The sequence below is a fragment of the Alosa sapidissima genome, chromosome 9 (assembly GCF_018492685.1).
Source record: "Alosa sapidissima isolate fAloSap1 chromosome 9, fAloSap1.pri, whole genome shotgun sequence".
Lineage (NCBI taxonomy): Eukaryota > Metazoa > Chordata > Actinopteri > Clupeiformes > Clupeidae > Alosa > Alosa sapidissima.
The window spans coordinates 12,398,566-12,425,274 of NC_055965.1; the positions used below are offsets into that span (position 1 = coordinate 12,398,566).

Here is a 26,709-nt window from a genome sequence, read left to right on the forward strand (position 1 = left end):
GAACTGGACAGTGTGGTTGCATTCAGCAGTGTTCTATGGAATTGAAGCCGCCGAGGCGACGCCATCTTGGAAAATTTGCAACCAATTTGAAGTGCGACTGCGCAGCAGAAGTTGAAGCATGCGCAGTGAAGAGGAGTCGCGGTCAGGCACGCCCACTCAGTTGCCACTCAGCGAGTTAAACACGCCCCTTGTCAAGTGAAACCCGCCCCCTTCTCCTTTCCAAAACGCAAGTCGACTCGGCGCCGAAGGCTAGCTGGCTGGATGAATTTTGCGGCTGTGAGTTAAACAGTACAAACAACAATCGGTTTGTTCTTGTCTGGTAAGTGTTGCGTATCAACTCAAAAGTTTTTTTGTTTATTGTTGTTCTTAAATACGTCTAAGAGAGCTTATTATGTTGATTATAGACTGTGACAATTTAGTATGGTGAATACTAATGAGCTAACAACAGAAATACGGACAGCGAATTACATACTAATGTTAGCAGCTACATTAACGTTACCGTCAACGGGAGGCTAAGTTAGTCGTTGAAGTGAAGATTAGCACACAGCTCCCGTAACAGTCGATGCATGATATACTTGGTTTTATTGGTTGTTGCTGTTTTCAAATATCTCAATCTTAATGTATGCCATATCAACATGGAGTAACCATTGACTGTACATGGGGATTAATAACACTAGACAGTCAGTACAGTATATGATGTGATCAAGCAACGCAAGTTAACGTTAACGTAATGTGAAGCATGGACCTCATCAACCCGTCATGTTAATGTACTAGCCAGTTTGCCAGCGTTGCATTTTTTCTAACGTTAACGACAGACACCTCTGTTAGAGCTACTTCTGTGATGGTAGGTCGGTAAAAATAGGTCGGTAGTTGTAGACCGCATAAGTGAATGATCGATAAATGAAACGCCTGCATTAAACACTACGCCAAGAACCAGTCACTTCCCAGGGATATCGGTGAACATTTGAGAAAGACCATAGTTAGTATATTATACCATATATTAGTTTGTCATCTAACGTCCATGATCAGTCATACTGATAACGTTATTTTTCAAGCTGACGCAAGTTAATAACATTCCCACCGCATATTTAAATGTGTAGTTAACATTAGGGAGGCTGTGAAGTTTATTGCACACATATATTTAATTAATTGGTATTACTAGTGGTGTTGAGTGCCTGATTAGATGCTTTGTAATGTTGTAAAATTGTCTGACTAACTTTATTGTAACTTTCCTTTTTGCAGGTAAGATGGCTGAATGTACTGGAGGTGGCGGCAAGGTGGTCTCCATGGTCTACATTAGTCTGCAAGCAAGGGAATGCCTACGTGAAGTGGTTTGGCTGGGGTGGTCTGAGGTGGCATGTCCTCCTCCTTTCTCCAAGTCCCCTGACATCCATCTCCCTGACATCACCCACCGTCACTGGATCAACCTGAAGCCCCTTATACATGGGACATGGCACAGCACCACTACGTTCTGAAAACACATGACTTTCAATAACTTGCGTGGCACCAAGAAAGGTCTGCCGCTGCTCTGAACCTTCTGTTAATGTGACATCATTCATACTTGAGGCTGTACACATCCCTTTGTTTCTATTTTCTTTATTGATGTCACCCAAACTTCAACTTTCTGTATGCCCCTGAACTCACACAAATTGTAAATTGCAATGCGCCATTTAACCAGTGGTGTAGTCTAGTTAGTTAGTTGCAGTGGTGGGTATACTGTGAGCAACCCCAAATGTTATTGAATACGTATCCTTGCCTATTTTAAATGGGTATATTGAGATGATGCTTTTTAAATGGGTTTACTGTGTAGTCCTGTGTATCACGTAGACTATACCATATTAAGGTATTTAAGTATTTATACTTAAATACCATATTGGTATTTAAGTAAGAGGCCATTGCTTAGTATTTAACTGTAGTCTACACAAAGATGTAGACGTTACAAGAATATTAATATCAGAATAATTATTGGTTGATACTAAATCAATATTAAATGTTTTTTTTTTTTTTTATTTCTTTTGTGGGATATATCATTCAGAATGTTGCAACATGACCGGTCTTCAATCAGCCAAAGAGGACACATCGTAACTCCTCTCCTAGTTACTCTCCATTGGCTCCCTACAGTAGCCAGAATTAAATTTAAATCTCTCACTTTGGCCTATAGGACACTGACTGGATCTGCTCCTTGTTATTTTAATTCAATGATCAAGATATACATCCCCAACCGCCCACTGCGGTCTTCTGATGAGCGTCTATTGTGTCGACCAGTCTTAAACGCTAGGTCAAATTCAAGACTCTTTTCCTCAGTGGTTCCATGTTAGTGGAATGAGTTGCCCAGTGCTCTTCGTTCTTGTGATAGTTTTTGGTCTTTTAAGCACTTCTTATACATTATGGTTTGTATGCAGTAGTACTGTTTTATTTTCATTATAGGCTGTTGATTAATTTGACATTTGTTTATTATTGATATTCTCCTTAATGTAGTCTTACCATGTTATTGTTATTATATTATTGATTGAATGGGCATTATTATTTATTATTGCTTTCCCCCCTCATTTTCATTGTTTATTTCATTAGGCTATTGATTGATCCCTGTTTTAAGTATTATATTGTTTTGTATTTGTTAAGGGTAACCATAACCATCATCATAATGTGGTATTTTCTTATGCACTTGAAACAAATAAAAATGTTTCTTTAAACGTAGTACCACTTTAAACACATCACACACTGAACAGCAAAGTAGCTTCCTGATTATGTGTAAAATGTTTAGTTTATGTTTAGAGTATCCTGATGTAGTAGGTCCATGTTCTCATATTTTTACAGCTGACATGAAGGCTGCAATATTACATTTTTGATTTATAATGGAGCACCCTCTTTGACTAGCAAGCCTGTGGTAGAGGCATACGATTACAGACATATTGAGAGAGCCTATCAATGAGATGTCACAGTTTTCAATTTAGACGTATTATTTTGAAATGATGTACGTCTACGGGAGGATTACACATCACTGGCAAGACCTGATCAAATCATACCAATGCAAAATGCTTCTCCAGCAGTGCAATCGCAGGTAACAACTATACCTTAACGCATTTTCAGATACCGCTGTTCTGAGCATACTAAGCATTTGTAACTTTGAATCCCTCCTCACGTTAAGCTATGGTCCAATAATGTGTTCACTAAAACACAAGTAACGTTATTTGTCGGGCTGATTCATAAATGGGCATACCGAGGTTGTCGACCTAGCAGGCTAGGTGGCGTTTATTGGCATTCGCAAAACTAAGCAAGAGTTAAAGTTAATGAAACGTAACGTAACATCGCCTTCTCCAGTGACTTAAGTGTATTCAAATGAAGTTGCAACGATGATGGCGGCAATCACTGGTTACGTTAAACCATTTGAAACAAGTAGGACTGTAAATGATGGTGACTATGGCTAACGTCACTTCAATATAGCAGAGCCCTTTTACTTTACCTATCAACTGGCTAATGCTAGCATGATGTAGCATGCTATGAGCTAATATACTTAGCATCTACGAAAGAACAGCACATATCTTTTTTCACAAAGAATCTGTCACAACTAACAACGATGTCTCTTACAAACAACTACACAATGTATGACTATCAATTTTGTATTTAGTCAGACTGTGATAAGATATAGCCTAATGATAATAACAGCAACACTTATTTAGGTTAGATTGTGTCGAAATCATTAGACTGTAAAAAATATGGACAAAGCGTCTGTGACGTCACCCATAGATTTTCTGAAGAACGGTTATGAAGCCGTTTATGGGAGAAGCCTCTGGCTGCATCCACATCCATGTGCTACGTCACATTTGTTCTGCGCATGTGCGGAACTTCTCATTAGACATTCGCTGGTAGCGCCGGTAGCGCTTGTAGTAAATTACTTTTAGCAGTAGTTTGCAGAGGTGTCAAGTAACGAAGTACAAATCCTTCGTTACATTACTTAAGTAGAAATTTTGGGTATCTATACTTTACTGGAGTAATTATTTTTGAGCCGACTTTTTACTTCTACTCTACATTTTCAAGCAAGTATTTGTACTTTCTACTCCTTCATTTTAAAAATAGCCTCCTCACTCCTAATTCATTTCGGCTTGTTTTCATTCCGACTCATTGTTGAATCCAGATAGAGAGAATTTGATTGTGGTTGGACGAGAAGTATAAACATATCCCATTCTGACACTATTGGTTTGTACGCGATCCGTCACACCACCTGAACGTGACACAAATCATTACTCTCCAACAAGGACATAGCAAACGTAGCAAAGTAGCCTACAAAGATGTCCATGGCAGAGAAGAGAACCTGAGCGAAATGTCCCAACCAAGCACTAGCGAAGAGGTTGGTAGTCAGGAAGACCTAGGCAATCCTTGTAGGCTACATCCCTGGAAGAACTTTTCGAAAATGGTTGGATGGAAAAACAACTCCAGTCCTTTCGGATGCACTGCTGCAAGCTCTGCGCACCCAAGTACCACGAGCTAAGGCTTTCAAAAACTCGCCGTGAAAAACCATATTGAGGTAAGCCGAGAGTTTCTTATTATCAGTCGATTACTGACAAAATATTGTAATAACCTAACGTACTAATGGTAAATTTGCAATGTATGCTATGGCTAGGTACATGCCAAGACATGCCATGGTTGCTTGCTAGTTATCTGAGCTTATGTTATAGCTATATGCAATATTTGTAAGTTAATTGTGCAAGCTATTCTACAGCTAGTTGATAAAGCATACTAAGGGCAGGCATGATCCTGTCTCTGTATGAGAGTGCGTGCGCCTGAATGGGGCCCAACTACCAACTATCAGCCAAATGCTGTTTAAAATTAATATAGTTGGTGTTGGACTATATCATCAATAATGTTACTTTTCAGTCATGCCAGCAGCTGCTTGTGGTCTTAAAACAGCTTTAAGTGGCAATATTCTGGTCTGCTCAACATAATAGACCACCAGTGAAGCTCCCTAACTTGTAGTTTGACCTTAATTCATAACCTTCAAGTATGCTATTTAACACAGCGAAAGTCCTAGATAGTCTGAGCTTCTAGTTTGAGAGAAATATTAATCTCAATCTCTGCCTGTGCATTCATTTTCTCCACAGAAGAAACACCCAACCCGTCTATAGAGGTACACACAACTTACTTCAGCAGCCCTTAAAAGGAAGTCATCCTCTGAAGGTTCTTTGGCCCCTCCCTCCAAACAAACCAATCATTTTTTAATCACCTGGATTAATAATTCATTTTGACAGCACTAATGTATACTTGTATAGACAACCATATAGGGTTATTGTCACTAAGCCTGCCCTATCTCATGAAATATGTGCTCATTTGCTTACAAACAAAATCAGATTGTGTGATAAAACCAGGCTCAAAATGATTTTTATATTTTTATATTATTTATATACTGGGGGGTCTGAGTTGGTGAAAACCTTTAAGGGGCTCTATTTTGACGGTGTAAAATGCATGGTACATTGGCGAATAGCTTAGGGGTTTGTCCAGTCCACATTGGGAGTGGTTTTGTTATCAAACATCGGGCGCCTGACACAAAAAGGTGGTTCTTACGTTTCTTAATCAGTCATGGGTGTGTTTTGGGCGTAACATTCTTTAAACCAATGAGAGTGACATCTGTTATTCCCTTTAACAGCAAGCAGCGCGACTTCAAACAGCGCATCGGTATTGTGATGGTCACTGGTGCATTTGAAGGAATCTGTTTGTATGCGAGACCGTATGGAACACGTATTCCACTAGCCTACACACATCTGCACTCGTCTATTATTTGAACTCATTGGCAAAGTGAAACTAACTAACGAGATACCAACAAAAACTAACTAATGAAACTAACTAATGAGATACCAACAAAAAGCAACACTTACCCCAATAATGTTCGAATGTCTGAATAAAAAACCTAAGAACATTTATCCTGCAGAGGAGTTGCTGCCTATATCTTGTAACAGTGTCTTCAGCTGTGTTCCATATGTGCCCCTCGCTATAGACCAGGTTTTTCTTGGTTAGTGGTGTAATGCTTTTTAGATAGTATACGATAACGATTTTTAGATCATGCACTGGACCACACCTTAGGTCGTTAATTGCCACACCCCTGGGCACATTGCTCAATAAAAGAGAAGGGCATGGCGAAAAACTTGAGTGTACAAAAGGAATACGCTTTGCGTCGTGATGAGAATACACTATGCGCCGCGCTTTTGACCGTCATAATAGAGCCCAATGTGTTGAACCGGTTCTCTGTCAGTGAAAAAGACCTATCAGTGTCATCACTATAGGTATTGTTGGTGCCCCTGCTCCAGCTGTTTGCAGCATATAGCTAATGTTTAAAGTACATGATCTGATTTTGTTTGTAAAATATATGCAAATGAGTGCATATTTAATGAGATGGGGGGGCCCTATCATGACATTCTAAAGTGCATCGTCACTCGTCAAAAGTCTATTCAAATTTAGTAGGATGTCCAGTTCACATTGGGAGGGGTTTCGTTATCAAACGTGGAGCGCGTGGCGCAACAAGGTGTTCCTAGGTTTTTTAATCAGTCATATGGGTGTGTTTGGGGCGTAACATCATTTTAAACCAATGAGAATGACATCTGTCATTCCCTTTAATGGCGCAACGCGCGATATGTCAAATAAATGCATCGGTATTTTGGCATTCAAAGGCGCATTTGAAGGAGGCTGCTCTCGAGACCGTATAGAATAGTCATTCTTAAACCATGCTTTACTAAAACCTACAGTAGCATAGCCTTCACACATTTGCACTCGTCTATTTGAACTCATTGGCAAAGTGAAACTAACTTCACCAAGGAGTCAGTCAACGACAAGACAGTTATATGCAGTTACTTTTACTATTGACTGACAATGGGTTACCACCGAAAACATAGGCTGGAAAAAGCAACACTTACCCTATTGCTCAAATGACCGAATAAAACAACATTTATCCTGCAGAGGAGTTGCTTATATCTCGTGACGGTGCGTCTTCAGCTGTGCTCCATACGTGTCTCTCGCCTCTCCCCTAATCAGTTTTAACAGTCATTACCAATTTGCAAATGATGGTGAATAACTACTCATCATGAGATGTACAGTATTTCGTAATATCTTTATTCTAATTATGTTTCCCATTGTAATCGTGCAATTTGTAATGCTTTGCATGGACGTGCGCTGGTGTGCGTTCATGAATGATAAAGGATGGTGCGTGCACCTGCCAATATGACTGTTGACATGCGCTCTTAAAATAGCATATGAACAACTCGCCATTGACTTCTGACCGGGTTTAGGTGGTGTACGATAGTGATTTTTAGACAACGCGCCAGGCCCCTCCCTAGGTTGTTAATTGGCACACCCCTGGGCGCAATGTTTAAAAAATAAACGTGCAAAATACCGAATTAAACTTTGCGTGGGTGAAAAATGAGTTTTACGCCATGCGCTGGTGTCCAAAATACAGCCCGGGGTCTAATTTGAACTCATTGTTGTGTTCCTCAAACTATTCCGTAAACTTTATTTGCCTGGTGGTAGGGTGCATTATCCTGTTGAAAAAGGCCAATGCCATCAGAGAAAACCATTTCCATGCAAGGGTGTACACGGTCTGTAACAATGCTTTAGCAGGTAGTGCATCCTGGTGCCTTAAGCTCCCCCAGGTAAACGCACACACTTCCAGCCATCTACATGATGTAAAAGAAAACGTGCATCAGACCTAGGCCACCTTCCTCCATTGCTTAGTGGAGTTCTATCAGTGGTTATAATGTTATTGTTGATTGGTATACATGTAGAAAGTGAAGAGGAGTAAGGTGTCTGGAAATTATTGCAATAATATTTGTCATGTTTGTGTGACTTCTTTGCCAGATGAATATGCTTGCAGTGATGGGTGGGAAAACACCCAAAGACACCATCAAGCGTATAATGGGGAGGCTATTGAGCAAATCCTTGGCTTTGCAATTGAATTGGACAGGTCAAGGGGGAAAGGTGTCTTTCAAGACACTACAAATGAAAACGGTGTTGCACAGTAAGTTGATTTAAAACAGAAAATAATGTTTGAAAATAATAACGATTCATCCCATTGAATATCTTCCCTTTTATTGATTTGATAAATTAAATCAAGGTCAATATAATTTACCTTTACAAGCCTTTATATTCCTTACTGATGGATTGAGTTGCTTTTCTTTTGTCTTCATGGTGGGATTGTAGCCTTGAATACTGATTAACTAGTGACTGGACCTTCCAGACTCGGGTGTCTTTGTACTACTACTGAACAAGGCAATCTTCATTTCACTAATTACTGTATGAGACAAATGGGCAGGACTATTAAGTTAGGTCAGTCACTTTAAGGGGGTGAATATGCAACCACTTATTCTACAGGATACATTTTTATTAGTTAACATTACTTTCTAGAAATCTGCCCATGTCTATCTACCTATCCAAGCCAAGGGCATGAATGTTTTTATAGGCACTGTGTGTTGTAAAAGTTAGTAATGACATGGTCAAAATTTGGATGTAACTGTTTAAGATGAGCTTGTTGTAAGAGCCATTATATTGACATTGCAAACACTCAAAATTCTGGTAAGGAAACAAATATTAACACTGTTCATATTCTGTTATTAGGTGTACACCAAATGGTGGTATGACTTTGACCTTCCTTTGAGATAAGAGGCGCATATTGAATAAAGAAAATGGTGTTGAGTAGCAGGCACAGGGTGGTTTCACATAATGGCCTGGTTATCCACAAAATCCTACTAATTCTAATCAGTGTTTTGAACATGAGAAACAATACGACATGGCTACTATAACATGATAAAGTAAACTATGAGAGACGTTTTGTAAAATGACAATCTTACAACTTTGTAACATCTAAATGTTCAGCAATAAAGCTTTATTTATTCTGTTGACACTCCCATCCCCCATAACCCCCTGTTCAGGAGCTGGACGCAAGAATCCACCAACCCCGGGATGTCAGAGAAGACATCATTCAGAAGGAGGTGTCCGTGTTTTTAAAAGGGGCAGCCGACCTAGAGGGGGGGGGGGGGTGACAGGAAAGGCAGAGAAGGAAGGAGAGTTTGGCCAATAATGAGCAGTAATATATGAATGTTATATGTTGTTGTTGTAGGCTTATGCATTTTATATATATTGTGCTATAAAGCTGTGCTATAATATATATGTATATTATTAATGTTATCTGTTGTGTTTAAATTAGCATATTGTATTTATATTATCAATGCTGTTTAAATATTTCATGTAATGGCTGGTCTAGCCATAACATACATAATATTATTAACATTGTTGGTCTTATTGTTATTTAATATATTTATATTACCAATGTTATTTATATATTGCTGTTTAAATGTTATTTATACTGCTAAAATATTAAAATCATTATTCTATTTAACGGTGTCATGTATTTAATAGGCTACACGGAGTTAATAGGCTACCAAGACTAATTGTTGATATTGTTCAAGTTGTGTAGGCTATGTCACTTAACTAAGCCGTCAATTTCTTAGACTGTCCTAGCCTACTTTAATGCAGTAGGTCTAAAGTTGTTAGTGTTTAGTGTATGAGGTTAGAGAGAAAGAGATATGCTACAAGCAGAAGGTGCAAACAGCGGTTTCGTTTTACTGCAAGCATTAATGCTGGCATAAGCGAAGCGAATGTTTACTCTGGAACCTCCGGAAAACACTGACGCTCAATGTCGATACGTAATGAAGTAGCATGTGACGTCGCACTTGGATGTGGATGTGGATGTCTCCGCCCCGTCCCGCAGGCTGCATCCAGTCATTATTGGTTTATGGGGGGTATGGGCGGCGCCATCTTGGAAAACCTTGGGAAATCCTAACCCCGCCCACCTCCTGAGCAAGCCGGTGAACCCGCCTCGTCGTCAGCCGAGCAGCCTCAGCTAAGCTATCTGTAACGTTAGGCCTACAAGATGGACTGGCACAGACATTGCTGTAACATAATTTGCTGGTAAGTTTGATCTGCTAACGTGAAGTTCATGTATGTTTCTTAATACCATGTTCAGACACTTTTTAATTTTGTATGCTGAAAGGTATTCGGGTGAACGGTTGAAAAGTTGAGAATGAAGAGTTGAGTTTGCAGATTCTAGCTTCTAGGTAAAATAAACTAACGTTAGCTATCCCTCCCTTGCTGAAGTTACGGTAAAATAACGTAGAGTAATTTAGCAGTTTAGCGTTACAGGTTCAGCAACTCATACTGACAAAAATGTATCTTTGCCTTTATTGTTTTGTGATTAACGTTAGCATCTCATATCCTCAGTGGCAGCCATCATTGTAACGTTAATTAATTTACGATAACATCAGCCAGCTCGCTGTATTCTGTCAACGTGTGGTGTGAATTGATAACAAAATCGTAGTAGGGTATTAGTTAACTTGTACATCATGAATTCATTTTGATTAACTCTTAATATCACATTTTGAAATCGCTATATTGCTCTAAAGTTGTCAGTGGTATCTTGGTCTAAGATGACATTGAAATTTCTCATCGGTGGCCATTTCACGATCCAGCGTTCATGTTAGGTTAGCTTGCCTTATTTCCCCTTGTCAGGCCAGTATCAAAATCCATTTAGTGTCCGGTGTTTGGCATAACAATGCCAATATTAGTGTAGTTTGTCACTGAAGACCCATTTCAAATCGCACAATAGTACTACAGCATTGTACAATAACTGTACTTTTGTTGATTACAACAAGTAGTGTTGGTTTGCATTATTGTATTATCTTGTAAGATATATAGGTACTAATGAAAAGTTTACCTTTCTATTTTGGCAGTTCGCCATGGGGAGGAGGCGGCAAGGAGGTCCATGGGCTCTAACCTGGGACTAGAGGTCCAGGTGAAGTGGTTTGGCTGGGGTGTGGTGATATTGAACCCATTGAGACTATACAGTACATTTCACTTTATGTCTATTGATGGACTGTTACACCTACCCTTTACTTATGCCAAACCCATTTCTGTTCTTTAAATATCAGAAAGCAAACTTACTGTTGATGGCACTGAACTTGCACTTGGAAATGTTTATGGAACTTTTCTGAACTGTGAATTACATTAAAACTCATGCCAAACTAATTTGCCTGTGCTTTCAAAAACATTTATACAAATCCGTCAGCTTCAGTCAGTAGGTTGAATTGAAGACCCAGATGCAGAAGTAAAGGTGATTTTTTTACTTGTATATCTTGAGCATTACAGGTAACCACTGAATTTGTGAAACTAAAATAACAAAAACTAATATGTACTAAGCTAGTACATAGTCAATACATATTAGATCACTTTAAAGACACAGATGCAAATGCTGTAAATAAAGGTGAACAAAGTCCTTGAAATCAGAAGCTGCCACTGCTCAATGACTTCTGCCCCATCTGTTCCAGATCTGAAAACAGAAATATTGGTATATGTCACATCCTTGAACTTACTGTAAACTATGAACAAGTGCTCACAAATTAAGCTAAAAAATATATATTTTTATGTGGCAAGCATAGACTGTGGAGGCAATATATGACAACAACGAAGTAAGATTTGCAGACTCACTCCCAATATTTATAATGAACAACAAACTCACAGAACACTTAGCTGAATGGGGACAGGACACGCGTATTCAACTATTGCACATGCCCTGTTTATGCGGGCAATAAGCAAAAACAAATGTGGTGTATTTAAAGTAATGTAGAATAAATATTTCTTGTGTTTTCAGTGAAACAGTGTAAGTTCATATCTACACCCTATTGAGGTAGTTATTAACAGTTAGGCCAAGGTCCAGTCAAACAGTAGCCAGCCACTGGTGCCATATTGTTTAATTATGCAATCTGTATCCAACCAAAACCTGCTGATTTGAAGGCATAATACAACTACTTTCCGTGTGTGACTTATCAAAAGATGCTAATGATAAATTATTTTGATAGTTATTGCACAGATGTGCCCTGGACTGCTCAAAATAAAAGGCTACTCTAAATGTCTGAAATGCATTCATGTTTGTTCAGTATATGGTAACGATGTCTGGAATATACAACCAGTAGGTTGCTCCAATTAAATGTATGTAAAATGTCAAAGTACCATGGAATCAGTGCTGAAGTGATGCTTCTGAGTGTCGACTGCACAGTAGGCCTGTCAAACTCGATTCCTTTTAAGGATCCGGGTTATTCTGAGTCACTCACTAAACTGATCCGGGTTGAACGAGTCACTTGAGTCACTTGAGTCAGTATTGCTAAATCGCAAAGAAATTCAGTCCTACGTTCAAGCAGTGCAGTGGGGTGCTTCATTTCGTTAAGTGCCTTCTCATGTTGGATGTGGATCCTCCATGATTTGAAACCAGGTTTTTGCAGTACTTGCATTTAGCCTAAGAGTTTTGGTCTCCTGGTCAAAGTGCATCCACACATTGTTCATCTTTTTGGTGCTCATGTTCAGAAACTTTGATCTTATTGACAGGGAGGGTAGCCTATATTATAATAATTAATTATTTGTTGTTGTTTTGTTAACAATAGAAAATTTGCCTAGGTCTAATGCTACTCTGCTACAATGTTTATTACCACTACTATATACTAATAGTAGGCTACTAGGAATCTATTCTAATAAGTATTATAGGCAGCTAATAGGCCTACTAGGCAACTAATATTATTAGCCTATTAATCACAGCTATACATATATACATATATATATATATATATATATATATATATATATATATATATCATGTTAGGTAGCCTAATATAATATCATATATAATATAATATGATATAATATAATATAATATAATATAATATAAAATAGCCTAATATAATAGCATCAAAAAGGGAAAGAAAGCAGTTTGAGCCAGACTGTTTATTTATTGTCTTAACCTAGCCTAAGCAATTGACTTTCAATGTAGACATAGAAACAGGAACGTAGAAATGCCCTGCAGTGACTAAATTATTATTGTTGTTATTATTATTATTACTACTACTACTACTACTACTACTACTATTCTCATTAGGCCTATTATTATTATCACCTTGACACGAGTAGAAACTAGGCTACTTGCTCGTCTACAGATCCACTCATGACAATGTAGCCGGCTGATTCGACTGACTCGCACTCATAACAACATAATGTAACCGGTCCGCCCGCGGCTGATCCAAATGACCCAGGTAGGCTAGCCTACTCAAGCAACTCCATACAGAGCTTGCAATGTTTCGGACATTGCAACTGTCTTCGCGACCTAATTGCATTTTAAAGTAGGCTATGCGTGCAGAATATATGTTATTTCAGAAGTGAACGCATGGCTTTTGTTGTGGATTTTCTTTTAACCTTGACGAGGAGTTACTCGTTCCTCTAAAGATCCACTCATGACAACGTAGCCGGCTGATTCGGCTGACTCGCACTTATAACAACAACGTAACCGGCCCGCTTGGCTGATCCGACTGGCTAGCCTACTCTCCATACAGAGCTTGCAATGTTTCAGACTGTCTTCGCGACCTAATTGCATTTTAAAGTAGGCTATGCGTGCAGAATATATGTTATTTCAGAAGTGAACGCATGGCTTTTGTTGTGGATTTTCTTTTAACCTTGACGAGGAGTTACTCGCTCCTCTAAAGATCCACTCATGACAACGTAGCCGGCTGATTCGGCTGACTCGCACTCATAACAACGTAACCGGCCCGCCCTGCTGATCCAACAGACCCGGCTAGCCTGAGCAGCTCCATACAGAGCTTGCAATGTTTCGGACTGTCTTCGCGACCTAATTGCATTTTAAAGTAGGCTATGCTTACGTGTAGAACATTGTATGCTATTTCAGAAGTGAAAGAATGGCTTTTGTTGTGGATTTGCTTTTCACCTTGACGAGGAGTTACTCGCTCGTCTACAGATCCACTCATGACAATGTAGCCGGCTGATTCGGCTGACTCGCACTCATAACAACGTAACCGGCCCGCCCTGCTGATCCAACTGACCCGGCTAGCCTGAGCAGCTCCATACAGAGCTTGCAATGTTTCGGACTGTCTTCGCGACCTAATTGCATTTAAAAGTAGGCCTAGGCTATGCCTACGTGTAGGACATTGTATGTTATTTCAGAAGTGAAAGAATGGCTTTTGTTGTGGATTTGCTTTTCACCTTGACGAGGAGTTACTCGCTCGTCTACTGATCCACTCATGACAACGTAGCCGGCTGATTCGGCTGACTCGCACTCATAACGTAACCGCCTGGCCCAGCGATCCGACTAACCCGGGTATACAAAGCAGCTCCATTAAGAGCGTGCAATGTTTCGGACTGTCTGCGCGACCTAATTGCATTTTAATATGCTACATCTATACACCAAATCTAAAGTATGCCTAGGCTACATGCAGAACATTGAATGTTATTTAAGAGGTGAAGAATGGCTTTTGTTGTGGAATTGCTTTTCACTTTGAGGAGGAGCTACTCGCTCGTCTACAGCCACTCATGACAACGTAGCCGTAGCCGACTCGTACTCAATGTAGCCTAACCGGCCGGCTGATCCGACTAACCCGGCTCTGCGGGAAGTTAACCAGTTATCTCAGACTGCCTGCTCACTCAGTCGCTTGAGTTGATTTGTGGAGTTGTGGTTATCCTACTTACGAAATTGTTACATTTTTGGCAGCTATGATGGCTAGTAGGCTAGCTAAATGTTGCAAGAGGTTTGTGTGTGGCGCTGTTTATCGTTTTAGATTGAATTGTAGTAGGACTCAACTGATCCGAGTTAATGATACTAGAGACTCGCGACTCATGGGTTAATTTAAAGATACGGGTGAAAGATCCGAGTGAATCACGACTCAAACAGGCGTACTGCACAGACGAGAATTGAAGTTAGGAGTCCAGAGCCCTCTCCAGCACCCAGCCTGTCTGGATTACCTACAGGGAAACTTTGCATAGACAAGAAGTGTTCGTTCAAATTTGTGTTTAACAAATAAATGGCATCAATAAGAGTTTCAAACGTCAGTTATAACTATCGCTTGTTATCACAGCTCCATGTTCAAAGTATACGGTCAATGGTTCATAGCGGTTCACAATTTTGCCTCAGCTAGCCGACAACAAGCCTTTTAATGCTTCGGCTGAAGTTTTTTTTATCTTAAACGTGACAACCCAAAGAATGTATAAATTGTCAATGGACTAAGCATTCCCACAGAGCGTATTTACAAAAGGTTTTTTGACGAGAACATGCTTTGTTGCCCCAGTATGTGAACTAACGTTAACTTTAGAGCTGTCTGTTCATTGACTCACACCTGGCTAGTATGACCAACGTTAAGCTAACTCATAACGGGAGCACAATGGTTTTCACTAACGTTAACTTTATTCAAGTTAACTAAATGTATGTGTGTGCTTCTGCCATTCGGTCATCATTTTCGATATTAACTTATTTGAGGCGATATGACGCTAACGTAGCCTAACGTTAGTGCCCACTCGATGCTAAATAATGCTAACATCTAGTGCTACGTGAAATAGTAGTGGAATGAATGTCACTTACCTGAAAAAACTGGAACGAAGTCTTCTGAAAGTGTCGGTTAGTAGGCTTCAAGCTTAGCAAACCATTTTATGTCAGCTTTTTGAATAAAGATGTTCAGAAAGGATGTGGTAACTTTGTGTATAATCATGGCTGAGACATCAAAGTTTCCACTCAGCTGGCAACGTCTGCTGCTGTATGCCTCGACGTCAGCCGTCAATCAAGCCGACAACGCCCTTAATTATTCATATATTTTATATCTAAATGTGATCTAAACTAATGAGTTAGAAAAAAATTCACCCCCCTCACAGTTGTCAGGCACTGGGAAACTACCGAAAAGTACAATAAAAGTCCATGGGACCAGGCTTTAAAAACATGTATTTACGCTGTGAAAACGGACATTTTAACATGGGAGTCTATGGACATTTGCTCGCTTTTGGGACCAGTCCCTAGCGGATTTTCGATGTATTGCAGTTTTTCGAACTTCTGGGTAGGCTTCATTGTTCAGATTAGAATGTTGCCTCTTGGTCGAAATCAGGTGTCGTTAAAATAAGTGAGCGATGATGTGGTAGTGTCTGCAGCCTAGACGTTAAAACATAATGGACAAAGCGTCGTGTCTGCAGCCAGCCAGCTGTCAATCATAGGTGTAAACACGCCCTTTTTAGATTTGTTAATATAACATTAAAAAAAATAATTTCAGCGAGAAAAGAAAAATTGTGTGTATTGAAGCATCTTCAAAACTATTTTTTCGAATAAAAAGTTGTAGATACAAAAATAGTTTTAGGGGAGAAAAGTGACACGGAAAGTTGGCTACTTGGCCATTGAAATACATGGGGATGGGCGGAGTTACACATTGTACTGCAACCAGCCACCAGGGGGCTCTGGACTAGCGCTCGCATCACTCTTAACAGACGGCACACTGTCCAGTTCTATATATACAGTCTATGATTATTAAGATTATCAAATATCTCTCCTGTTTTATTGCAACACAGTCCACAGACCTTATTAAACATGGCTGCTTTTAACCAGGGTTTCCATGTTGGTTGACATTTGAACAATAATTGTCTGACAGAATACAATTCATTTGGGACTGTAGCTTGCCTATTGCAGTCAAACCACTATTCCTCTTGAATGCACCACACTGCATAGACAGTAGGCTACAGCTGTCTCACTTCAGTGTCTCAGTGAAATGTTTATAATCATCCCGATCGTATAATTATCCTGATTGGGTATTCAAACAGTGGACAGTAATAGTGTCTGGTAAATGACTTGACCTGCTAGACAGCAGAGTTATTAGCTTTTAGCTTTTCATTGTTTTTCATTCTTATTTAGTATTTCAGTTTGGTTTTTAATCTAAGTTTAGTTTCAGTTAGTTTTACAATTGCAAAAGTTTGAGTTTAGTTCAAGTTTTGCAGAATGCTCTTGTTTCAGTTTAATTTTTATTTTGTTTTAGTTAGTAGGCCAGTGTTTCTCAAGAATTCAAACTGAATGGGAGAAAGTTGTATAGCAACCAACCGGTAACTATAATAACCCTGCTATCACCATTACTCTGTTCCTCTGTATTTGTAGAAGATCCCACAAGGATGCATTTGCGTCTGTTGGTGCTGGTGGCAGGCTTGATCTTGCAGAAGGATCACACCAACGTTCCTGAGCACGATGATGACATCATCATCACCAGCATGAGGTTGCGCGAGGGGCAGTTGGAACAGGAAGGCGCCAACCTGGTGCCAGAAACAGAGACGGTAACCAAGGCCACGACATCGAAGGACCACCGGGAGAGTCACTCCGTCCTGCAAGCAGGGGACCAGGATTTGGGGCAGATCAAGAGTTCGGAGCCACACCAGCCTGAGCTGCAGGTGGGCGAGTCGTCGCTGAAAGAGAACCGTTTCACGGAGGACGAGACAGAGATGAAGACACCTGAGCCACCCCCCAAGGAATATCCCGACACAGAAGACGCAGTACAGTCAGAGAATGAAGAGCCGTCAGGTGTCAGCGAGGAGCACTCCCCACAGCAGGAAGTTGTTACAGCACATCAACATCATGCCCCTGAAGAACCAGAACCAGAGTCAAGAATAGAACCAGAACCAGAGTCAAAGAATAGAACACTGGCAGAGGGTGAGGTAGACGTGCCTGAAGCCATTCTGTCTGAAAATGAGGTGAGCCATGAGGCAGAGGAAGAGGCACACCTGTCTCACTCTGATCTTAGTGACCCTGACGTGTACTCGAAAGCATCTGATGACCAAGGTGCATCTCGTAGTGGTGACAAATGGTCAGAAACAGAGAAGCAACCATCTCAGTTTGACCTTAGTGACCCTGGACGTACAGAGAAGCAACTAGATAGCGATGTGGGGATAGGGTCACAGACAAAACCTAGACAAAGTCAAACCTCCACTGATAGCACTAATTACATGTGGTATCTCAACGTATTCTCCGTCATCGCCTTCCTCTACAGTTGCCTGAGGGGCAACTCACGGGACCAGGAAATGCCCTAAGCGCCAAAAAACCATGACCTCCAGGCCGCCCACCCCGTCTCGGCCGAGATCTCCGTCCCAGATCGGGAGACTCTGACGGGCTTCTACGACCACTACGTCCACGTGCCCCCCCACGAGAGCCAGCGGGTGCGCGAGTTCGTGGAGGGCTTCGTGGACGACCTCCTGGCAGCCATCCGGGAGACGTCGGGCGACCGAGCCGACATGGAGGTGGACGACTTCATCGAGGTGGGCAGCCTCTACGAGGCCTGGTGCACGGGGAGGACCTTGACCTGTGACCTCTGGGTGCCCGTCTCCCCCCGCGAGCCGTACAGCTTCGAAGCCCAGCTGTCGACTGACCAGGACGGACACGGCAAGTCCAAGGTGCGCTCGGGATACGGGAGGGTGAAGGTGCGTGAAGGTGGACGAGGCACTGCCAATGGATGCCCATGCGGTCAGACCGGCGAAGACAACGATATGCTGTGCCTTCTTCATACCCATGAGAAAAAGGAAGAGAAAAATGGTGAGGTCGCAGATGCCATAGACGCACCCCTGTGCTGTGAGAACACCCCTTACCTGTCCAGAACCGACGTGGCCAAGTGGTTCCGGTCAGCCGTGCGCAAAGCCTGGGAGCAGATGTCGCACAAGTACGAGCTGGAGCTGACGTTCCAGAGCCGGGAATCGTTGGGGGCTTTGCGCGTCCGGTTCCGTTCGGGGAAGGCGGTCCACTTCAACGTCACGCCCGTGGTGAAGTTCGACGACACGGACATGTGTCTGGTCTCCTACGTCGCACCGAAGAGGAAGGACGGCACACCGGTGGAGGCCCAGCAGTGGCCGCTGTCGTTCGCCCGCTACGAGAAAAGCCTCCTCAGGCACCTCGGCCGGCGCCTCCCGCCCAACGCCTGCCACCTCCGCTGCCTGCGGATCCTGTCCTTCCTCAACAAGAAACAAGCCGGGCTCACCGGCGAGAGCGGCCTCTCCAGCCACCACCTCAAGACGGCCCTGCTGCACCTGCTGCTGGACAAGGCGCCGTCGGAATGGGGCCCGGAGCACCTGGCCGGCCGACTGCGGGACGCGCTGGACCTCCTCAAGAGCCGCCTGCAGAAGAGATGGCTGAGTCACGCTCTCGTCGGCAACCCACTGGTCCCACCAGAGCTCGGGCTTCCCGCAAACGTGTGTCAGTCAAAGCCCATTAATGTTTTACAGCCGCTCTTGAGTCAGGGACGGCTGTACACCAGAACTGTGCAGCACTTTGAGGAAATGCTGAGGAATATTCCCGTGCTGATACAGGAGTATATGAACGTTCCAAAGAAGGTGGATTCCAGCTCATAAAAAGTGATTTAGACAAAGACTGGCCAAATTGTGAACTGTGCATGTTAAGCCCAATGTTGGGTTGACAAGTCAGGCTCCAACTTCAGTGTTGTCAATACATCTCTACAGTGTCATATTGTGAGAAGATTAATGTATCAGTGTATGTAAGCTTGGCATCACTCTAAAAACAGTATGTATAGTTCCAAACAAAATACCATACCCAGTTGTAAAATCTACTTTAAAAATGGTAACCGGTTCATTCATCCTTTATTGATGTGCCTTAAAGGAGAATTCCGGTGTGATATTGACCTAAAGTGTATCGAAACATGATACCGAGTGTGAACGTATGTCTCATAGCCCATCTCGGCTTGTCCCCTGCACTCCAAAATCTGGCGCTAGTTAGCCGATGCTACCAACATCTTTTTCAATAGTGGTGCTTCGGCATCGGGCTAGCCATGCAAATAAATCACTGTTTTACACCCATTTACGAGGCTCAATGTATCTCCACACTTCATTGGTAGACTTCCGAGGGCCCTGACATTTAAAACGAGACATTGAGAACTTTGAAAAAGCACTGGTAGTTTACTTACAAGACGATTTATACAGACAGTATCTTCACGAAGTTTAGCGTTTGCAGCCATCTTGAATTTAGTCACGATAAGTCGAGCAATGAGTAAGAATGAACAGCTATGATAAGGGATCAGATTCCAAAAATAATTCAGTGGAAATGCATGGATTCCAGTTGCTGCTACTGGAAGAAACTGGAATCCATGCATTTCCACTGAATTATTTTTGGAATCTGATCCCTTATCATACCTGTTCATTCTTACTCGTTGCTCGACTTATCGTGACTAAATTCAAGATGGCTGCAAACGTTAAACTTCGTGAAGATACTGTCTGTATAAATCGTCTTGTAAGTAAACTACCAGTGCTTTTTCAAAGTTCTCAATGTCTCGTTTTAAATGTCAGGGCCCTAGGAAGTCTACCAATGAAGTGTGGAGATACATTGAGCCTCGTAAATGGGTGTAAAACAGTGATTTATTTGCATGGCTAGCCCGATGCCGAAGCACCACTACTGAAAAAGTTGTTGGTAGCATCGGCTAACTAGCACCAGATTTTGGTGTGCAGGGGACAAGTCGAGATGGGCTATGAGACATACGTTCACACTCGGTATCATGTTTCAATACACTTTAGGTCAATATCACACCGGAATTCTCCTTTAACATTTGAATAAAAAACAGGTAGAAATGTCATGGCTAGACAAGGACAAGGAAGAATTGGATGTGGCCTTTGTGAAACCAGCAGAAAACCCTGCCCTTATTAAAACCAAAGAGAACATTGAAACAAGGTACATTATAAAAACCCATATTGACATCCACTGAATTTGTGATTGTCATTTAATAAAAGTAGTTTTTAAACTGACATCAAATTGAAGGCTTTATTTTATTAATAGATGCAATGATTCAAACACAAAAACCTCAGAACCACTATTACAATGGGGATAAAGTGAGCTGTTGTATTCAGCTGTACATATTTTTAAATAAAGGTTGATGTTAAATTACACTGTTGCATTTATTGTTCACAGCATTAATAGCCATAATCAAGAGTGATGCTCCAATCAAAAATGGATGATCTAACTAAATTATTGCACTTATGTTTTGCATTTCTTGCAAAGCATGCATAAACTTAGTGTGTTTGCATGTGCATGCATGTGTGGTGGGGGCCACCTAGAAATGAAGAGTATGATTTGTAGTTTGATGAGCCAGACCCACATTAAAATGTAGGGTCTGGGCACTCACCGTTGGCAGTGCGCAGTCCGAGGGGCGGGATAATCGGTTGTCTTTCAAACTACCTCTGCACGCAATAGGACAGCGCTATGAGTCCCATGCGTTTTACCACCAGCGGAGCTAGTTGGCTAGTTCAAACTTTTGCCAACTAAAAAAGCTGTTTGCCAACACCAACATCCATCTTCTTTGTTTTGAAGTAGCAGGGAATTAGTAGCCAAACCGTTGCAACGCGATCTGCCATCAATCATGTTAAGCCCGCCTAACGTCTCTATACACAATGTGATTGGCCCTATCGAAGTTTAATTTTTCCAGCTCGCAAGCCAACGGAGAGTTGCTAGGGTGAGTAGATTTCTAGGCTTTATGATTTGAGTAAGAAATAAAAATGTAGATTTCTAATGGAAATAATTGTGTCGTTCAAACTTTGTCCTGGTCAAAGAAACCTCCATTGGCATCATGGAGTAAACACAATGACACCAAAAAGGAGCCCGAACTTGAATGGTAGTGTACAGTGGGCTTGCAAGAGGATAACAGAACTGAGGGGGCAGAATTGGTATGGGAGGCACACGGTCACTACAGCTGGGTGGGCTGGTTATTTATGCAAGACAAATGGAGACAAAATATACAGGCAAAAATATTAATGTAAAAATAGATTTTATTTCAACTTCCACAAGTTGGTGCTTCAGGATATTAACTGCCCCCAGTACTTTTCAAATCCATCGACCAAGTCGTCTGCCTCTATGAGATCCGGAACAGCCGCCGCCTTCTCAAGCCGCGCTTCAGATGCCATAGCCAACTTCCACGGGTCACTAGAGACCATTTTCCTGGAGTCTGGGGAACACAAAAACAGATGCTAATATTAGCTCAGGCCAAAACAATTTCAATCTTGGTCTCAGCAGGCCAGATTTTGCAAACCATGACGGACTATTAGAAGCATGTTGAAATCCACAGCTTACAAACTTCCCCTTCAACCTATTCTGACTGCATGTCCAGGTACTTCTAGCCTCTATTTCTCACTCTATACTTAGTCCCCCTGAAGAACCAGGTAGGCTAGGCCTCAAAGAGCAGAGACCCAGACTGGTTTAGAAATAGCCGTTAACTTCATGCAGTTCCGAGATGGCGTACTGAACTCTACTAGTAGGAGTATGGACCCACTACACTAGTGTAAAAACACACAAGTAGCAAACTAACTCCATGACCTTAACTTTCAGAATGACCGCCTGAGAAACAAATGTGAAGCGGTAATGGGTAGAGCTCCGTCCTCAGAGGACCTCCCCATAGCAACAGTACAGGCGTCCCACTCACCTGCCGGCACAGCAGAGGGACATGTGGCCTCACAGCAGGAGCACACAGAGGTCGTATTATCATAGAGCTCCGTCCACCTGTCAGAGAACGAGATCGAAAGAAAGGAGGGAAAAGGGAAGAAAGGCAAAAGAAATGGGGGGGGGGGGGGGGGGGAATAAAATGTTTAGAGAACGTCCATGAACTCATTGTATACTTCCGTTTACCCCCATGTTATTGGACACCTTCGTTAGTTTGGAAATTCAGCAAGTGAATACTGGAGATGGTGATTAGCCTTACTTTTTATTGCCATAGGTGCAGGACTTCAGACTAGGGCTGGGGGTCACTGGTCCTTTAATGATTTCACAATGCAGGTAGAGAACCTGGCATCACAAGGCACAACATTATAGCTATACAGATATGAACACAGATGAACAAACCCAAGCCCGTAGGCTACAATTTTCAGAATCTTACCCTTCCTCCTGTAGGCAGCGCAGCAGAGTCCCTGAAGACAAATGCCCCGATAGAGAATCTTAAAGCGGTCTTATCGGCATGTGGAATGAATTTGGAGCTTCTACTTGCCTTGCTGTCCACCATGCATCTGTACAGGAAGGCAAAAGGCCAAGTAAACAGGACATGAAAGATACATTTCAAGGCAGCAAGAAGAATCTTATTGTGGGCAATAATGGATGGGCGAGTTCTGATGGTCATACCCATTGTTGTCAATCACAGTATATCTGGGGTTGGCTTTGGGATCACTGGTGGGAGTGATTAAGCACTGGTTGATGTAGGTCCGCACGGCACCGTTGGTTGGTGGCACTTTGGCCTCAAAATACATCGGCTTGCCAATGGTAAAGCTGTGACCAGGCTTGAGCGGCTCCCATTTATCTACAAATGAGAAAGCACAGATTAACAGCAAGGAATCAAGTTTGACCACAGAGAGAATATCAATTTGAGCATGTTGCTGAATCAGCCATCCTGTTTTCCAATAATGCACCACCAGGATTCTGATTGTGGGTTAAACATGAACACTTTCAAATGTGTAAAGTTAATTAAAATGGCCAAGTCAAGTCTTTAAATGAGACTTCCGTTGATTTCACATAGATCTGTGTTGTCACTGATTGTCAAAAAACAAATCGGTTCTACCTAGCTCAAGTTGCTGCAACCAGCAGCTACAGTGCTGGCAGCTACAGTGCTACACTCTGGGGGCATGAACGTTGGGGCTCATGAACATGCCCCCAGAGTGTAGCCTGAATTCTCCTTTAACCACATCGGAAAACAACGTTATTATAAAACCTTGTCTGCAAGTAAACCTACCATCATATGGTCTGAGGGTGAACTGGGAAGACGGGGATAGCGAAGCAAACACAGTGCCCGCTTTAAGCTCTGGACGATAACCGCGCGCATAGGCATAGAAGTGTCTGCAAGCAATTCACATACAGATGTGTTTGAAAGCCACATAAACCTTGATACACACAATATACACATTTAAGTGCAAACAATAAATACCCACTTGTAGTATTTGCAAAGCACGTCGACAGAAAACGGCAGTTCTCTGAGGATTGGCCCCGTGGAAGGAGGGTTGTAGGTGAGCGTGTTGGAAAACGTTGAGTAGTCCTCCTTCTCCTGTAGTGGCACAGAACATGGTCTGAATTAACCGTCAGTGCCCTATTGCAGTGGTTTTCAATCTAGTCTCTCCAACCTCCACAGTCCAACCCCAGCATGCCCCCCACCCCCCACAGCTGTGTATACTTGACCACACTGGTCAATAGCCTCCTTGATTAGGTGAAACCAGATTGTTGCAATTGTATGTACTAGTTGTGCTACATTAATACACAAAATGGAAAGGCAAATCAAACTTGTACCTCATATTTTAAGCCACAGCCCTTCAAGTAGTAGAGGAAGTAGTAGTGGTCAGCGGTGGCCTGGTTAACTTCACATGTCCCAATCCTCAGGTACTGCCAGGCGTCCCCCGGCTTGCTGAAGAGCTCCTTCTTGATCCTCACGTACATGCGGTCCAAGTGGCAAAGAGCATCCACGTTGCCATACGGGGGAGGTGGGGCAGTTGTGGCCGCCGGGCGCAGGAATATTCGCTTCACCGGTTCAGGTAGAGCTCTGGTGCCCGCCTCCGGTTTGAACACGCCGCTGCCGATGGGGGACATGACCACGTTGAACTCAGGGAGGTCGAGTGGTTTTGGGACCACTGGAACCTGCGGTTGAGGTTGCACAGGGACCACTGGAACCTGCGGTTGAGGTTGCACAGGGACCACTGAAACCTGCTGTTCAGACACCAATGGAACAACTTCTTCCGTTTGTTGAGGGGCCCATACAACCGGTTGTGAGGGCCACGGAATCATTTCTTTGGTCTTAGACAGGCTAGGAACGATAGACACTTCAGAATGCCAGTCTCCCTCAGATGAAGTCTTTATGAGCGCCTCCAGCTTTTCCCAAGCCTCTTCAGGTCCATCCTCAGACGCACTGAAGATCACAGGCGAACTCTCCACTCTGTAATTTGTGTATAAAAGAATCAGTAATGGCAGTCCAAATAACATTTTTAGAACACAAACAGATTCTTTCCTAAGAGTGGGGTAACAATTAATCAGCCAGTAGCCTATTTCTAATCGAAATCTTCTACTGAAAAGATTTTTTTTTTTTTTTTTTTTGCACCATGGAGGCGTGTTTTTGTAAAGGAAATGGTCACTGGTGACACCTGCTGCCAATTACATGAAATGCAGTCCTTTGTATTATGAGCTAATCAATCAGGGGCTTCTCAGCTGTACTGCAACAAGTTAAAATTGAACTTGACCAGGTGAGGCCTATTCTTTTTGCCAGTGTGCCAGCCCTCATGGGAGCCATTCCCCAGTAGAATCTTTCCCCCTCTGAGTTGTATCAGCTGCAGGCCATGCATAGCAAAATGGAAGTTCAAAACCTGTAATATTCAAAAGAACTACCTTTCTTACTGCCATTAATGGCGGCCTTACATTGTAGGGATGGGCAAAGCGAGGCTTTATGAAACACTGAAACGTTCGAAGCAATTGTGCCGAATTGTTCCGAAGCTTTGAAACAATTCCGACACCTCAGAGCTGTTTAGGGTGAAACAAATCTGTCAAATGCTTCGTATTAGAGATGCAGTCTTTAAAGTTCGTGGCTCGCTGTGTTACCTGTGTTCAGTCTTTGTCAAAAGCTAAGCAGCATGCCCTTGGTCAATTACTGGATGAGAGACCACATGAAGTCACAATAAAGGGAGTCTTATTGCTGCCACTACACTGTAAAAAATAATAAGTAATGGTTACTTGAAAAAAGGGTGGAAACTCGTTGCCTTAAATAAGTTAAGTAAACAAAACTTTTCTCTTCCAAGTTATGTTTACTTGATGTCTACAAGTAATGCTTACTTAGAAGAAGTTATCCTTACTTAAGACTTTAAAGTTCTGGTTACTTACTTCCAACTAGTAAAGTTTACTTCATGCCCTCAAGTAAAGCTTACTTGAAACAAAGTTGTATTTACTACTGTTAAATGAGTTACCCTTACTTTGAGTTGTAAAGGGTACTTTATGTTGGATAGTAAAGTTTACTTGCAGAATATACACAAATAGTTAGCACTATTAGATTAGATAACTTTGTCATTTTGCAGAGTACAAGTACAAAGACAACAAAATGCAGTTTGCATCTAACTAGAAGTGCAAAAAAAGCAGAAAAATGCAATGTGATATACAAAGACAGGTGGTGCATAGACAGGATAAGAAATATGCGGTGTAAACAGTAGTATACAGTTGGTTTACAGAAGGTGGTTTAGAGTAATATAAATTAGGTATAAATATGTGCAGTGTATTAGCAGAATAAATATGGATATTCGGTATGAACCATATAGACATATGTACAGCTACAGTATGTGCAGTGTGGTAACAGTACTGTAGTGCAGAAACAGTAACATTATAACAGTAGTAAGAATACGTGTATGTGCAGGATGAATAGTATGAAGAGCAGTAGAAAATGCCATGTATAAGTAATTACAGTATGTACATTTGTAAATAAATAGAACACTATGGGTGGGATAGGGTAGTGCAATTCTCCGCGGGGGGTGGGTGTCCCCCGTCAAGGTTTCCATGGTCCTGGTGGACACCTCAACAGGCACAGGCAAGGAGGCATCGGGCGGGGGCTTAGTTGGTTGGTTGTCACCGGGATGCAGAGCTAGAGTTCAGTAGGGTGACAGCCGCAGGGAAGAAGCTTCCTCTGAACCTGCTGGTTTGGGTGCAGAGAGACCTGTAACGCCTCCCAGAGGGGAGTGGGGTGAACAGTCAGTGGTTGAGGTGAGAACAGTCTTTGATGATGCTGCGCGCCTTACGCAAGCATCACTTGCCCTGGATGGCCTTGATGGACGGGAGTGAGGAACCGGTGATGCGTTGGCCAGTTTTCACCACCCTCTGCAGTTTTTTTCGGTCGTATTCTG

At 42.1% G+C, this 26,709-nt stretch overlaps 3 protein-coding genes and 2 long non-coding RNA genes across 6 annotated transcripts; 4 read left to right on the forward strand and 1 right to left on the reverse strand.

The window, feature by feature from the left end:
* The first annotated feature begins 3,033 nt into the window (after nucleotides 1-3,033).
* LOC121719169 (involucrin-like) lies at nucleotides 3,034-17,957 on the forward strand. Its single transcript, XM_042104604.1, has 2 exons — nucleotides 3,034-3,061; nucleotides 16,988-17,957. Exon 2 carries the CDS (start codon nucleotides 17,002-17,004, stop codon nucleotides 17,908-17,910), a length of 909 nt encoding a protein of 302 aa, XP_041960538.1. The 5' UTR covers nucleotides 3,034-3,061; nucleotides 16,988-17,001; the 3' UTR covers nucleotides 17,911-17,957.
* Nucleotides 3,828-9,189, forward strand: LOC121719234. Its single transcript, XR_006034203.1, has 4 exons — nucleotides 3,828-4,525; nucleotides 5,100-5,125; nucleotides 7,840-7,999; nucleotides 8,910-9,189. It is a non-coding gene; the product is annotated as an uncharacterized LOC121719234 (long non-coding RNA).
* LOC121719235 lies at nucleotides 9,680-11,058 on the forward strand. Its single transcript, XR_006034204.1, has 2 exons — nucleotides 9,680-9,948; nucleotides 10,767-11,058. It is a non-coding gene; the product is annotated as an uncharacterized LOC121719235 (long non-coding RNA).
* Nucleotides 17,923-19,380, forward strand: LOC121717963 (inositol 1,4,5-trisphosphate receptor-interacting protein-like; the record flags this gene model as incomplete). The annotated part of the gene is made up of 1 exon (XM_042102688.1): nucleotides 17,923-19,380. A coding segment is annotated over one exon (1,296 nt), but the record flags the coding sequence as incomplete, so codon positions are not given.
* A 2,238-nt stretch (nucleotides 19,381-21,618) lies between these two features.
* LOC121719161 (zona pellucida sperm-binding protein 3-like) lies at nucleotides 21,619-24,920 on the reverse strand. 2 transcript variants are annotated; one of them, XM_042104595.1, is made up of 9 exons: nucleotides 24,506-24,920; nucleotides 24,128-24,472; nucleotides 23,776-23,888; nucleotides 23,580-23,683; nucleotides 22,976-23,150; nucleotides 22,737-22,863; nucleotides 22,563-22,645; nucleotides 22,287-22,363; nucleotides 21,619-21,812 (listed from the first exon to the last, which is right to left on the reverse strand). In XM_042104595.1, the coding sequence occupies exons 1-9, from the start codon at nucleotides 24,812-24,814 to the stop codon at nucleotides 21,664-21,666; spliced, it is 1,482 nt and encodes a 493-aa protein (XP_041960529.1). In that variant the 5' UTR covers nucleotides 24,815-24,920; the 3' UTR covers nucleotides 21,619-21,663. The 2 variants fall into 2 exon arrangements, with proteins under 2 accessions (XP_041960529.1, XP_041960528.1); XM_042104594.1 differs by having other exon boundaries at nucleotides 24,128-24,919.
* Between the last annotated feature and the right edge of the window lie 1,789 nt (nucleotides 24,921-26,709).

Coding starts and splice junctions, on each gene's coding strand:
- LOC121719169 (XM_042104604.1), top strand. CDS start 17,002: ATGCATTTGCGTCTGTTGGTGCTGGTGGCAGGCTTGATCTTGCAGAAG.
- LOC121719161 (XM_042104594.1), bottom strand. CDS start 24,814: ATGTTATTTGGACTGCCATTACTGATTCTTTTATACACAAATTACAGA. Junction 23,684..23,775: donor GTGCTTTGCAAATACTACAA/GTGGGTATTTAT, acceptor AATTGCTTGCAG/ACACTTCTATGCCTATGCGC. Junction 22,364..22,562: donor TGCACCTATGGCAATAAAAA/GTAAGGCTAATC, acceptor GTTCTCTGACAG/GTGGACGGAGCTCTATGATA.